Genomic DNA, 13738 nt, shown 5'->3' with positions numbered 1-13738 from the left:
ATATGTACGTATTGTACGAATCCATATTGACGGGGATTATGGAATGTATTGCTAAAAATATTTGATGTACTGTTGTTGTTAACCTATAATTATAATAATATGATCCCAATGAACCTGTAATTACCTATTTCTTCTATCCTGTTTTCAGTCATACGTAATGACATGTATGATCAATCTATATAATAAAAAATACTTTAAAATAATACTTCTTTTAATTTATTACAGATTTTATTTTAAGCGACATTCTTTGGACAATTTCACACAGCGCTATCTATCCCCAAAGTAAGCAATTAATATGCTTGTGTTATGGGTGCTAGCTTAACGGATATACTACATAAATACTTTTTTTTTAATACATTATACATAGTAACACCCAGACCCGTCACAGAAATTTCAATTTCTGCCCAGCCGGGAATCGAACCCGAGACCTCTCGGCATAGTAGTAGTCCGTTTAGAACCACTACTGCCACTACACAGAACGGCCGACTTGTGTGATATTAAACGTAACATCTGATTCTGTCAGTCTGCGGAACTGTTGAAAATTTTTAATCCAGTTTCTCATTTTAACTCTTACGACGGTTCTGAAGTTATATCCTACACTGTTAATTCGAATCTAACTCAAATGATCTATTTTATTATGATTAATGCATCAGGGTCACACTTAGGTCCTTCTCTGTTGTCTTAATACAATGTCTCTATTGACAATCTCAAAGTTAACTAAGTCAAGCAAAATAATTAAGTTACCAGCATACAATGAATTTGCTATTAGTTTAGTTTTATATGAGTTTTTTTATTTGCACATACGGCAGTCTGCCACTATTTTTGTCCGAGATATCGATTTCCAAAAATATTCCACTACGCATGCGTCACCCTGTATTTCAAGATGGCGTCGAATAGTTTACAAGTGTCATTTATAGATGGCGTTGTTTTGACAGCTACATACAAATGACCACGAAAGTATGGAAACCTGAATCGCGGTATCGAAGTTTTTTTTCCTGCTCTGTATATATACAAAATTTCATTCTTACTGAGTGTACTTGCTTCGGCAGTACATATACTAAAATTGGAACGATACAGAGAAGATTAGCATGGCCCCTGCGCAAGGATGACACGCAAAATCGTGAAGCGTTCCACATTTTTTGGACATATTTCTAAAAACCAGTATTATTTTTGGACAATGTTCAATGTTCTGAGTTGCAAACATTAATTGGTTGACTAAAAGAGAGTGCCACATGGCAAAGTTTCCAGAAATATCGTACCGTCGGCGCAGGAGGATCAAAGGTTAGGTAATAAAAAGCATGTTTACTATAACATTATTTTATTTTAGAATATATCACAAGAAAATAAACAACTAATTTGCTTCAAGCAATGAGACAACATATGTATATTACCTATCAAAACAATGGTAATTTTTAAATTAGCTTGACTACATACGGTAAAGCTACTTCGTTAAGTCATTTTATGACACACTGAAGTAAAAGTGAGTATGTTCATAACAAAAATATTTTCACGCCAAATAATATGTCCTTTTTGGACAATAATCCCTATCACATACCAATCAGACTTCCATTCATTTTTGTAAAAAACTTGAGTTCTAGTAATTTCACATTTAGTCTAGGCGCAGACCACCGATTCTTAAGTTGGCCGATAGTTGAGCCCGATTCTAATTTGTATGAAGAATGCCAAATCAGGTGCGATTGTGGTCAATTAACTGCCTTGTTATGCTTAAAAAAAGTAATGTGCGCACTTTCATATAGTTCCAAAATACTGGACTGTCCTGTCGATGACATTGACAGTGGGGCGCCACCGTCAATACCGAATCGCTGGTTCAGATTTTTGCCATGTTGCAAACCATATAGTTGAACGATAGTAGCGCCCCCCTGTCATTGAGTTTGGTGGGACAGTTCAGCGTGGGTCATCTATACATGTCCATACTGATTAACAGCTCGACCCAACTATCGGCCAACTTAAAGTCGGTGGTCTGCGCCTACGCTTAGTAACTAAAACATATGACCAATATAATTCTTCTTTAGCCATTCTTGTTAATTTTTTACATCGAATTTATTAACTTTATACATTTTGATTGTTGTTTGTTTTTAACAAGTAATTTTGTGAATTCATTGAGAATACGTTGACTTGCGTAAACTTAGTCTTCATAAATTTTATTTTATGTAAGTTTACACTAACGATTTATATGTTGATATTAAGCACAATAAATACTTTAGAGCAAGATGTCGCACTTTTCTCGTGTGCTAAGAAATACCTACTGTAGTATGTAGGTATTAACTTTGTATGATATGAATATAAAAACAAATGCATACTGCAAATTGCCACTGGGTGATTAGATAGGTCCTGTATGACAACATCTAATTTGAGTTTAACTTTTATAAAAATAAAAAGGATTCCAAAAACACAATTTGCAGTAGCAAAATATACATAAAAAATACTACACTATCCAGATCTACACATGAAAATGTTTTACAAACTGAAATGTGGATTATTTATTAGTTGCTAAAACTAGCTGCCTAGTGCATACCTATAGCGTAATATTATCTTCTGAGCTTCAACGACTCACCAGTTTTTATATATCTTAGCACAATCAAATATATCAATTAGTTACACGCTATTATTTTGACGCAATTATTTCTTTACGATGACTATCAGACGAACAACTAATTGACTTGTAAAACACTACACAATCTAAGCATTATATTAAATCCTACTCGTAACAGTTAATATTATCGATTATATTGATTACATTGGAGTAAGAAAGCCAAAATAATTAAGCAAAAACAATGTATGTAGGGCGTGTCGCAAGCTCAAATAAAAACTTTATTTGATAATATTGTTGTTAGTGAGAAATAAAAAAAATAGACAATATAAGACTTAAGTAGTTAACAATGTATAAAACAAAAAATATATGTTTTTTTATTACAGGGTGATTGACAACACTGGATGCGTTAACAAGATTATGCGAATACATTACGCGATTAATCGAACCAAAGATGTTGGAAGAAATGGGCAATATATGGTAGTTTTGAAATTAGCTTGAATGAATAAACGATAATGCTATTTCGACGATTTTGTGTGATGTCGCCAAATATATCTTCGCTGTCGCTCAGCGCAACATTAGCGGATGAGTGGGAGAGACGAATAGTGTTGAAAATATCAGGACAGTAGAGATCATAAAAACACGAGATTTTTAATTAAAAATATAAATATTTGACTCTAAAAGTACCTCAAACTACCACAGATAAACGACGAGATAATTAAATAAAGCTAAGTATATTATGTACCTACTGTTGTTTATGGTGTTTTGTAAAATACCTATTTTTAAAGAGAATGTATACCTCCTAAAGTACAAAGCTATGCATTTTTGTTACAAAACCAGCAGCACCACTTCAAGTAGCGCTGCTTTTGACGAATACAATTTTCAAAACCGTAGTTCTCAGGGTCTCTAGACAATATGACATTTTTGTTATCGATTAATTCCAAAAAGTTGCGCGCGAACATGTATTATTTTGCAGCAAATGTGATATTAGTAGCGAAGCGATCACGATTCTGAATCAAAAACAAATGTCACATTGTCTACAGGCATAGTTTTTGATTCCAGGCAGTAAAATGACATTTGAAATTTGTCATTTTTGTAGACCACGACTCAAATATCAGTTTACTGCCTAAAGCTTCAACCACACCAACGCGTGCATATCGCCATCGCGGCGTGATCAAAGGCCAATGACAGGTCGCGCGGACTTTCATGGGTCGCGCGACCTGTCATTGGCCTTTGATCGTACAAGCGATGGCGATTGCACGCGTTGGTGTGGTTGAAGCTTTACTTATCACCCCCTGACTAATAAAATATACATGCATGTTGAATATAGTATGTAAAACTGTGTTCAACACGCGTGTAACTTTTATTACTAAGGAATTATAGATCTTTTGGTGTACCGTTGTCTGTATCTACACCATACATTGCCCGTGAACCTTCTGCTCAATTCTACTGGTAGTATTACGGGTAATTTAGTTTTTCGGTGGTACAACTAACCTTATAAAATCATAACACCTACCAATGTAGGACCTCTGCAAAATACTTTTTCCATGGTTCTACCAGTGGCCTAATTCACATACTCGTATCAAAACTTCAAAGACATGCAAGCGATTTGATCGCTGGAGTCACTTTTCGTATTCACGTATTAATCGCCCGATTTTGTTTCGATTAGTTTTTATGCGTGTTCGATCGTACCTATTACTTATTTTGAAGTTAGGTTTAATCGGATTTCAGTGATTAACGTCAAAATGACAAATAGCTGAGTTGCGATCCTATCGAGTAATCGTTCTATCGAATGACATGTGAATACGGATTTAAGACTGTTTTTCAATAGGACGACTTCTAAACGTTAGACGTTAACGTTACTTTGACTGTTACAAAATACGTGAATAAGGCCACAGGTAGGACTGAGCAGTAGGACCACGGGCAACGCACAATCTACACGGGTACACTTATCCCCTACTTTGAGGGCGCGGGAGGGGCGGGCGCCTCGTCTAGCAAATTCTCCAGCTGCTTGACGTCGGTGACGGGCAACGAGCAGGCGTAGCGTCGGCACACGTAGGCAGTTGGCGTGTCGCCCGCGCTACGGATGCGGCTTAGCACTGAAAAGTACGGCGGGATGGTCAGTTTCAGAGTCAAGTTTGGAATGAGTCTTTGGGAATCGGGATATTGAGATAATAGCTGTAGTCAGTATAACGATTTCATTCGTTCGTTCGTTTCAACCGAAAGACGTCCACTGCTGGACAAAGGCCTCCCCCAAAGCTGGACAAACGATTGCATTGCGCCATCTTAATTTAACTATAACAAACGTCAAGCCTGTCAAACTTCATACAAAAACACCGGTTAAAGTTATAGTTACGGTTAAAAGGTGATACAAGTCTGCCTTAGAGTTAAGTATGAAATAAGCAATAACGTGTTCTTCTTCTAAATAAATGGGATGCGCAATGAGTATTGGCAGCATACTAACTCTTAATAATTGGTCCTTCGAGCCGGGCCAGTGTATGTCAAAAAATAAGAATAATTATATGACGTAGTTGGTCCCTGGAGCAAAACCAACTTGAGAAGAGTAAATAAAAGAAAAGCATGCGTATATCATACATACCAGCTTTCAGGGGCTGTGACGAAAACTACTAGCACCGTCAAACCGCAACCGCATTATATGACATGATCCCACATATTCAGGCCGCAACCGTTAATAATATGACATGATCCTTCGAGCCGGATGAGATGAGCGTTTTCAGTGTTTAGTACAAAGCACGTGGACTCACGTATGTCGGACATACCGGCGGGCGTCTCGGCGGCGGGGTCGGCGACGGCCAGCACGCGGCCCGGCAATAGGCGCGAGCGCACTACGCGCACCAGCTCTAAAGTACGCGGGTCGGTGCAGCCACCGGCGATCAAAACCTGCAAATTTTAACAGACCGCATCGTTAAAATATGTATTAGGGACAAAACAGCAACTTCAGAAGCAGCATTGAAAGGTAGAAACACATTTTGCGGCTCGCTTGCGATCAACAACAAATTCCGTACATAACAAATGAATGCATGGCGTCGCTTGTTGCGCTCGTAATTTTTATTAAATCAATATTTACCGTTTCTTAAAATTCTAGTTATATGTATAACACATCTTTTTTAGACTTTTTTAACCCGTAGTTAACTAATACGTTTATGACAGAGAAAGCAGAAAAACTGCATACACTCTTGAAGCAAAAACTTGAATAAACAATTTGAAATAAAAAGTAGAAACCACTTTTCTGTAGCATACAAGACAGTGATGTAGCGACAAATCGATTCGTACCTGAGTAGGCGAGTCATTGAAGAACATAAGCGCGGACATCATCTCTGGCAAAGCGGTGGGTGATTCTTCCAGCCTCTTAGCGAAGGTCATGAGCAGTTTCTTGGCCATTTCCCGGTCGTGGTCGCCGCCTTCCGGCGCCGCGCTTTTGTCAGCGTAAGCGGCCAGGCGCTGCAAGTTGTGGCAGGCCACACTGTTCCCGGATGGCTCGGCGCCATCTTGGTCTGAAGTGTCAAGGCAAGAAGAATTTTAGATGATACTCTCTTCTTAGTTTAAACAACTTGCATTGCACGACTTTCCAGTCATGAATGTTGACGTTGAGTATGGTTTAAAATGGAACAGAAAGGAAGGACGAATAACATAAGGATTGCGAAATGTAACATTCTCGAGCATGATTTGAGTGTTTATGAAATACTGAATTTTAATCTATACAGGGTGTTAGGTAAATGGGTATATGAGCCGACACTAGCCCATGTTAACATGGTCATATAAATGGTATGGTGAAGTCAGAAATTTGATATCATCATTTTAATTATTTTAATTTTCATACAAATCGGATTTTATAAAATTTATTTTGTATTTGATATCATTTAATTTTTTTTTATTTTCATACAAAATAAATTTTATAAATTCCGATTTGTATGAAAATAAAAATAATTAAAATGAAGATATCAATTTTCTGACTTCACCATAACATTTATATGACCATGTTAACATGGGCTAGTATCGGCTCATATACCCATTTACCTAACACCCTGTATAAAAGAAAGTCGTGTTAGTTACACCACTTATAACTCAAGAACGGCTGAACCGATTTAGCTGAAAATTGTCAGGGAGGTAGTTTAGAGCCAGGAGAAGGACATAGGATACTTTTTATCCCGTTCGAAATTAAAAAAAAGTCTGCTTATTTATTGCCATTAAGGCGGAACAAAGTTCGCCGGGTCCGCTAGTTTTAAAATAAACCAATGAATAAATCAATAAATTAAACTTAGAAAAACGTCACATTTCATCATTAGAGAGAAGATTATGTAAGAAATCAAAGAATTTTAAGGTGAGTGGATAGTTTTTTCTTATATTACTCTTTTATATGGAATTACTTTTATTATTGTGACATTAATGTACCTTCTTTCAGCCGCAAAACTACAGTATCATCCTCAGTGGAGCAAGTGAAATAGCCGCCGTTTTCGGCGTCCCAGAACAGATCGTTTTGTGTTTGCTGCAATTCGCGCGCCCAGTTCAGCCACCGCAGGTCCAGTGACGCCTCATACAAATCCAGCAGGCCTTTGATCAAGAATGCATAGTCATCTAGGAAACCTTTTATGGGTTTCTCTCTGTAAGTTAAGAAATATAAATTGCAGTAACTTATATTTCAATTATGAGTATGAATGTACTACATTCAATTTTATACACTTACGTTTGAGCAATGGAGCCATCATCAGCCCTATAGCAAGAATGTAGAAGAGTTTTTGTAGAAGGATCATACAGATTTTTCTTTATAAACTCAGCTGTTTTGATAGCATCTTCCACATACTCTTTATCAGCCAGGCCCTGGCCTGCTTGCGCCAATCCAGACAACATGAGGCCATTCCAAGAGCACAGCATTTTGCTGTCCAAGTGCGGACGAGGTCTCGTCTGTCTAGCGTCATACAAAATACCAATGCATTCAGTTATCACTTGATTAAATTGATCCATAGACAATCCAAACTTTTCAGCTGTTTCTTCCTTACTGCCATAGACAATCAACACATTCTTGTTCTTCAGTTCACCATGGGGATCACTGACCGGAGAGATATTTCCATCCTCTTCAACACTGAAGTAATCACAGAAAACTTCTAAGTATGGTGTAGAATTGATATTTTTACCATCTAAAAGGGATTTTATTTCCTGAAATTCCCACACACAAAATGCTCCTTCTTTCTTGTGGACAGCATCAAAAGTTGGGTATGAATCAGCATCTTCTGCACTGTAATATCCACCAGATTCATGCCTCAAGTCTCTATTGACATATTTTATTATGTCACGAACTATCTCAGCATAAAACTCATCCTTTGTTGCCAGAAATGCATCAGTATAAGCCACAGTAAGCTGAGCTTGGTCATACAGCATCTTTTCAAAATGAGGAACATGCCAATCGTTATCAACTGAATAACGAGCAAACCCACTGGACACATGATCATGTATACCTCCTTTAGCAATCTTTGTTAGAGTATGGAGGCACATTTCAAGACATTTCTTTCCCTCAGGATGGGATTTGTCACGGGCATAATAATGGAACAAGAAATTAAAGATGGAAGACTGTGGGAACTTAGGGGCAGTACCAAATCCACCAAAATCAGGTTCATAGATAGATGCATATCTACGGACACACTTGTCCCATGTAGCTTCTCCTGGCAAAGCTGAGGAATTTTCGGAGTCCACAAGAGATATTTTCTGAAGTGCCTCCATAATGCTAGTGCTGGCCTGAACAAACTGCTCTCTACTTTCTTTCCACTTCTTAGCTAGAGATAGCAAGATGCTTTTGAAGCCTGGTCTTCCCCATCTGTCTTCTGGGGGGAAATAAGTCCCTCCAGTGACAGGACGTAGATCTGGAGTCAGGAAAACTGACATTGGCCAGCCTCCACTGCCAGTAGTAGCCATTACAAACAACATGTACACACGGTCAATGTCTGGACGTTCCTCACGGTCCACTTTGATGTTGACATAGTGTTCGTTCATTACTTTAGCAACATCTTCATTTTCGAAAGATTCTTTCTCCATAACATGGCACCAGTGGCATGTTGAATAGCCAACAGAGAGAAAAATAAGTTTATTCTCTGCTTTTGCCTTGTCAATAGCTTCTTGGCACCATGGGTACCACTGCACAGGGTTGTGAGCATGTTGCAGTAAATAAGGAGATTTCTCAGATACCAGCCTATTTGTATGTTTTGGTTTTTCAACTGGATTTGTATCAGAACTGGGTGCAGCCATTTTTATGATGTTATCACTGAAACTTCTTTTGAGTTGAGGTGTAGGAAGAGTTTGACCCAATGATGTAAATCTGAAAGCAATGGATACATTTTATTTCATTTATAGAATTCTCAATTAACTAGTATTTTCTTGCTTTTTATCTGCATATCAAACTACATGTAAACAAACAATAGACCTTAACTTGTAGATAATAAAATTTATAGCCTTGATATATAAATAAGGAAACTAATACTTATCAATAAATTATTATAGGACAGACAGTATGTAGGTACTTGTAGTTGCTATGAAGGCTATTATCAACCAAATGGTGTTATCATAACATACACTAATGTAAAATTGCGTATTATGCAATGTTATGACTGAATTATAAATCTTAGAGATAGCAATGAATTGACAGTAATTAAACCTTTAATTATAGTTTACAAATGTTAACACATGACTGCTATATTTTGTGTTGCACTTGGCTGGTTTGCGTTATTATCGGGATTAAAAAAATGCGTCAATTAATATGCAGCACTAATCTGCATCATAACCAGTTGCATTATTCAAAATCAATTGCATTTCGTAATGAGGCATACAAAGTACGACTTTATAGGTTCGTAGACCTCATTACTTTCATTTTATGGTGTCGTGTTGTTCCTTTCTCTTGCTATAGCTGACAAACTAACTAGTAAACAAAAACAAGGTCACCCAACAGTGCCAATTTTTTCATGACATACCTAACTTTTGATATCAAGCAAAATATGTCCTCTATGGCTTCTAAAAATGATTATCAATAAATATAAGCTAGTTAATATTGATTATACCTTTTTGGAACTCCCAAATCACGATGATTACAAACCGGGTTCGCAAGGGTCTCCTTCGTCGCAGATTGATTGAGATTTAAGCTTTTAAATCTATTATCACCCGTCGACAAACGCCGCAGCAACAAAACAGCACGGCCAGTAGGCATAATCATTTAATTTAATCAATTAAGGTGACTTTACAACATTTAATTCCACTTTATTTTTAGCGATGCATGATTACGTACGAACAGACGACAGACGACGAAATTTATTATTATGACATTCATTTTTTTAATCCGCAACGAACGAAGTTTGACAGCACAAGCGTGGGGTAAAGACTTTTGGCCAATATTTACTGAAGCATAAAATGATTTATCAAATTCCCATTAATTTTAATTGTTTTACTTAATAATGGTGTTTAGCAGAATTATTACTCAGATTTCAATCCTTAATTATCAATTTATAAACTGTATTAGAACTCTCGAAGAAGTTAGAAGACTCCTGAAAGTTTTTAACATTACAATCCAATTGCATCGAAATTGCTCTAATAATTTTGGTAGGAAAATTCCACTTTCTATGTTCGACTTCAATGACTCTTTATTTAATTTAGCCAACGTAGCGATGAAAGTTATTTTCATCGCTACGTTGGCTAAATTAATTATTGAAATAAATTAATTACTTCTACCAATCATTTACTTCCTACTTTGGAACTTTAAGTAAAGTTCTTGATGGTCGCTATCTTACGAAATTAGTGAAAATATTGTACAAGATTTAAAGATGACCTACCCTACGTTAGGTTTTAAAAAACTACGAAGACTAATCCTTCTAAGAACTAAGTAAGTACCTATTAAAGACCTAGCATAGAATCTAGCCAGTTGCTTCACACTCGTTGTCAGTGCCGTATTATCCATAAGGCACTTTAGGCCAGTGCCTAGGGGCCCACTATGACCAGGGGCCCAGGCACTCCCGATAAAAAAATGAAAAAAAATATTTAAAGATTATTTTTATGCAACAAGACTCAAACCACCTCAAAACTTCGCCTTATTTTGATTTACACATTCAGTCGTCATTTATTTCGATATTGTGGAACCTAATTCATTTTCGTAACGATGGCATTACTGCTTTGGTTTACATGACAGGTCGACCGTCGACGCCCTTCAGAGGCTAAAAAGCCTCACTGCGGAAGCTAGGGAGAGGGGTGAGGGTGTGTTGGCTGTATCATTCGATATAGCCAACGCTTTCAATACCATCCCTCATTCCACCATACTCTAGACACTTAAAGATCACAGAGTGCCTCAGTACCTTCGAGTGCTGCTGGCCGATTACTTACGGGACCGCGAAGTCCTGTATGTTAACAGAGACGGCCAGCTCAAACGGCGCGGCGTAGCCAGCGGGGTTCCACAGGGTTCGGTGCTCGGTCCACTCTTGTGGAACCTAGGCTTCAACTGGCTCCTCCGGGGCGTCCTTCTCGCGGGCATGAGTGTCATTTATGCTATGCGGATGACACTCTGGTCACTGCCCGGGGGAAGACATTTGGGGCCGCGGCACGGCTGGCGTCGGCGGGCGGCACATTAGTCGGTCGCAGAATACGACGCCTCGGCCTGAAAGTCGCGCTGGAGAAGACTTAGGCCCTGTTCTTACCGGGGCCTCGCCAGCGCACCCCTCCCGACGCCCACATTGTGGTTAAGGACTTTAGGATTGACGTCAAAGGCCAGATGAAATATCTGGGCCTCACGCTTGACGGGAGGTGGCATTTTAGCCCACACTTCAACTGGCTAGCGCCACGCCTCCTCAAGGCAGCTGGCGCACTGAGTTGGCCCCTCCTGAATTTGAGAGGGCCACAAACGAGGTGTCGTCGACTTTATGCTGGCGTTCTGAAGAGCATGGTGCTGTATGGCGCCCCAATCTGGGCGGACGCACTCAATAAGAGGAATAATGCTGCCGTTCTGCGCAGGCCCCAGCGGGCCATAATGCAGAAAGTCGCAAGGACGCGCACGGCACGCTGTGGCTTGCGTCCTCGCTGGTACTCCTCCTTGGGAGCTAGAAGCTGGGGTCTTGTCGGTCATCTATCACTGAATGGCAGACCAGAAGGCGCGTGGAAAGCGCCCGGCCCCGGAGCGGCACGGTGCCGTCAGGCAGGAAGAGCGCACCCCTCCCGACGCCCACATTGTGGTTAAGGACTTTAGGATTGACGTCAAAGGCCAGATGAAATATCTGGGCCTCACGCTTGACGGGAGGTGGCATTTTAGCCCACACTTCAACTGGCTAGCGCCACGCCTCCTCAAGGCAGCTGGCGCACTGAGTTGGCCCCTCCTGAATTTGAGAGGGCCACAAACGAGGTGTCGTCGACTTTATGCTGGCGTTCTGAAGAGCATGGTGCTGTATGGCGCCCCAATCTGGGCGGACGCACTCAACAAGAGGAATAATGCTGCCGTTCTGCGCAGGCCCCAGCGGGCCATAATGCAGAAAGTCGCAAGGACGCGCACGGCACGCTGTGGCTTGCGTCCTCGCTGGTACTCCTCCTTGGGAGCTAGAAGCTGGGGTCTTGTCGGTCATCTATCACTGAATGGCAGACCAGAAGGCGCGTGGAAAGCGCCCGGCCCCGGAGCGGCACGGTGCCGTCAGGCAGGAAGAGCGCGAGATCATGATCGACCGCTGGAAGGAAGACATGACTCGCGCGCAGTTTGGCTGCCGCACTCTGGACGCCATTGGTCCTGTTCTGGACCAATGGTTGGAACGAATGCACGGGTTCCTCACGCTCCGTCTGGCGCAGGTGCTGACCGGGCATGGCTGCTTCGGTTCGTATCTGCATAGGATCGGGCGAGAGGAATCCCCGCTGTACCACAAATGCGGCGCGGCTGATGACACGGTGCAGCACACCCTCGCGGTCTGCACAGGCTGGGAGGAGCAGCGCCATGTCCTCACTGCGGTCGTGGGCCGGGATCTTTAGCTTCCGAGCCTGGTCAACGCCATGCTGGGAAGTGAAGGATGCTGGATGGTGGTCGCCTTCTTTTGCGAAGAGGTCATCCTTCAGAAGGAGGCAGCGGAGCGGGAGCGGGAGAACGATCCTCTCGCCTCATCGCTCCGCAGGCCGAGAAGGGGTGGAGAAGGCGGTTGCACGACCGTTCTACTCAGCCCCCAGGTGGCAGCCAACAGGGCGGGGGGTGAGGGGGCACCCTTGTTACCTAAGTCTGACGGGAACAGCTTGGCGTTTCGGGCCATTCCCGTCGGACCCCCACAAGGGGGGTGTGTAGGGTCCGCCGTAGGCGAGCTGTCGCCGGTGGTGTCGCGGAAGTCTAAGGCTACGGCCTGATACTCGCGATACCCCCACTTGGGCGATGACGGAACGCCGCGGAGGTTTTAGTGGGTATACCCCGTCCTCTTCAGGACGGAGCAGCGCCCTTATTAGGGCGCCGGGAGTCCCACACTGTGTGTCCCCCACCGTCACCACTGCCAGGGGACAGAGTGGTGTGTGGGCCACACACCACTCTGTCCCCTGGCAGTGGTGACGGTGGGCAAAGCATTTCCTCCGCGACAAAAAAAGGGGGGCCCGAAACGAGCTGTGCCTAGGGGCCCCGAGATGGTTAATCCGGCCCTGCTCGTTGTTTACGTGAGGAGATAGGATAGCTAAAAAGGGTCCTCATTAATTATTTCATGCAGCCACCCTCTTGAATTTCACGCATGCGCTGAAGGCTTGACGCCGTTCTCACTTTCACCGCAACACGGCGTGTTTTGACGTATAAATAAATGTCCATCTCATTTCGGCCTAAGCCTAATGTGTTCTTGACACGAAATGCACAATATTTCGGAAATGAAGTCCGGTGTGAAAGTCCCTTTATGATACCTAGTGAAGTGCACGCACGATTAGAGCAATTTGTTATTGGTAAGTGTTGTTGAAATAAATTGAACTGGGGTTTGTTGCCATTGACTCCTTTGTAATGTAAACAAGAGGTATTCGAAAACAAAAGAGCTTTTGATTGTGTAAATTAGCTAGATTAATGTCTTTTATAAATAAATTTTTAAGTAGGTTACATAACAGTGACTTCAATTTATTATAATAATACAAAACTTAGTTTAAATTGCTGAATAAATAGGTATGAATTAAAGGTAGTTCTGAAATGGCATTATTTTATTAATATAATAG

At 41.1% G+C, this 13738-nt stretch overlaps 1 protein-coding gene and 1 non-coding gene across 3 annotated transcripts; one reads left to right on the top strand and one right to left on the bottom strand.

Moving 5' to 3' along the window:
• Positions 1-1033: 1033 nt before the first annotated feature.
• On the top strand, positions 1034-1140 carry LOC114358886 (U6 spliceosomal RNA). The gene has a single exon (XR_003656401.1). It is a non-coding gene; the product is annotated as a U6 spliceosomal RNA (small nuclear RNA).
• Positions 1141-4250: 3110 nt separating this feature from the next.
• LOC114358876 (spermatogenesis-associated protein 20) lies at positions 4251-9858 on the bottom strand. 2 transcript variants are annotated; one of them, XM_028313030.1, is made up of 6 exons: positions 9616-9858; positions 7257-8879; positions 6965-7173; positions 5846-6066; positions 5317-5452; positions 4251-4650 (listed from the first exon to the last, which is right to left on the bottom strand). In XM_028313030.1, the coding sequence occupies exons 1-6, from the start codon at positions 9765-9767 to the stop codon at positions 4508-4510; spliced, it is 2484 nt and encodes an 827-aa protein (XP_028168831.1). In that variant the 5' UTR covers positions 9768-9858; the 3' UTR covers positions 4251-4507. The 2 variants fall into 2 exon arrangements, with proteins under 2 accessions (XP_028168831.1, XP_028168832.1); XM_028313031.1 differs by having other exon boundaries at positions 5332-5452.
• Between the last annotated feature and the right edge of the window lie 3880 nt (positions 9859-13738).

The sequence above is a fragment of the Ostrinia furnacalis genome, unplaced genomic scaffold, assembly GCF_004193835.3.
Source record: "Ostrinia furnacalis isolate ACB-3 unplaced genomic scaffold, ASM419383v2 OfSCF4125, whole genome shotgun sequence".
Classification (NCBI taxonomy): Eukaryota; Metazoa; Arthropoda; class Insecta; order Lepidoptera; family Crambidae; genus Ostrinia; species Ostrinia furnacalis.
Note: the sequence above shows the minus strand (reverse complement) of the source record. Positions and strands in the feature narration are given on the sequence as shown.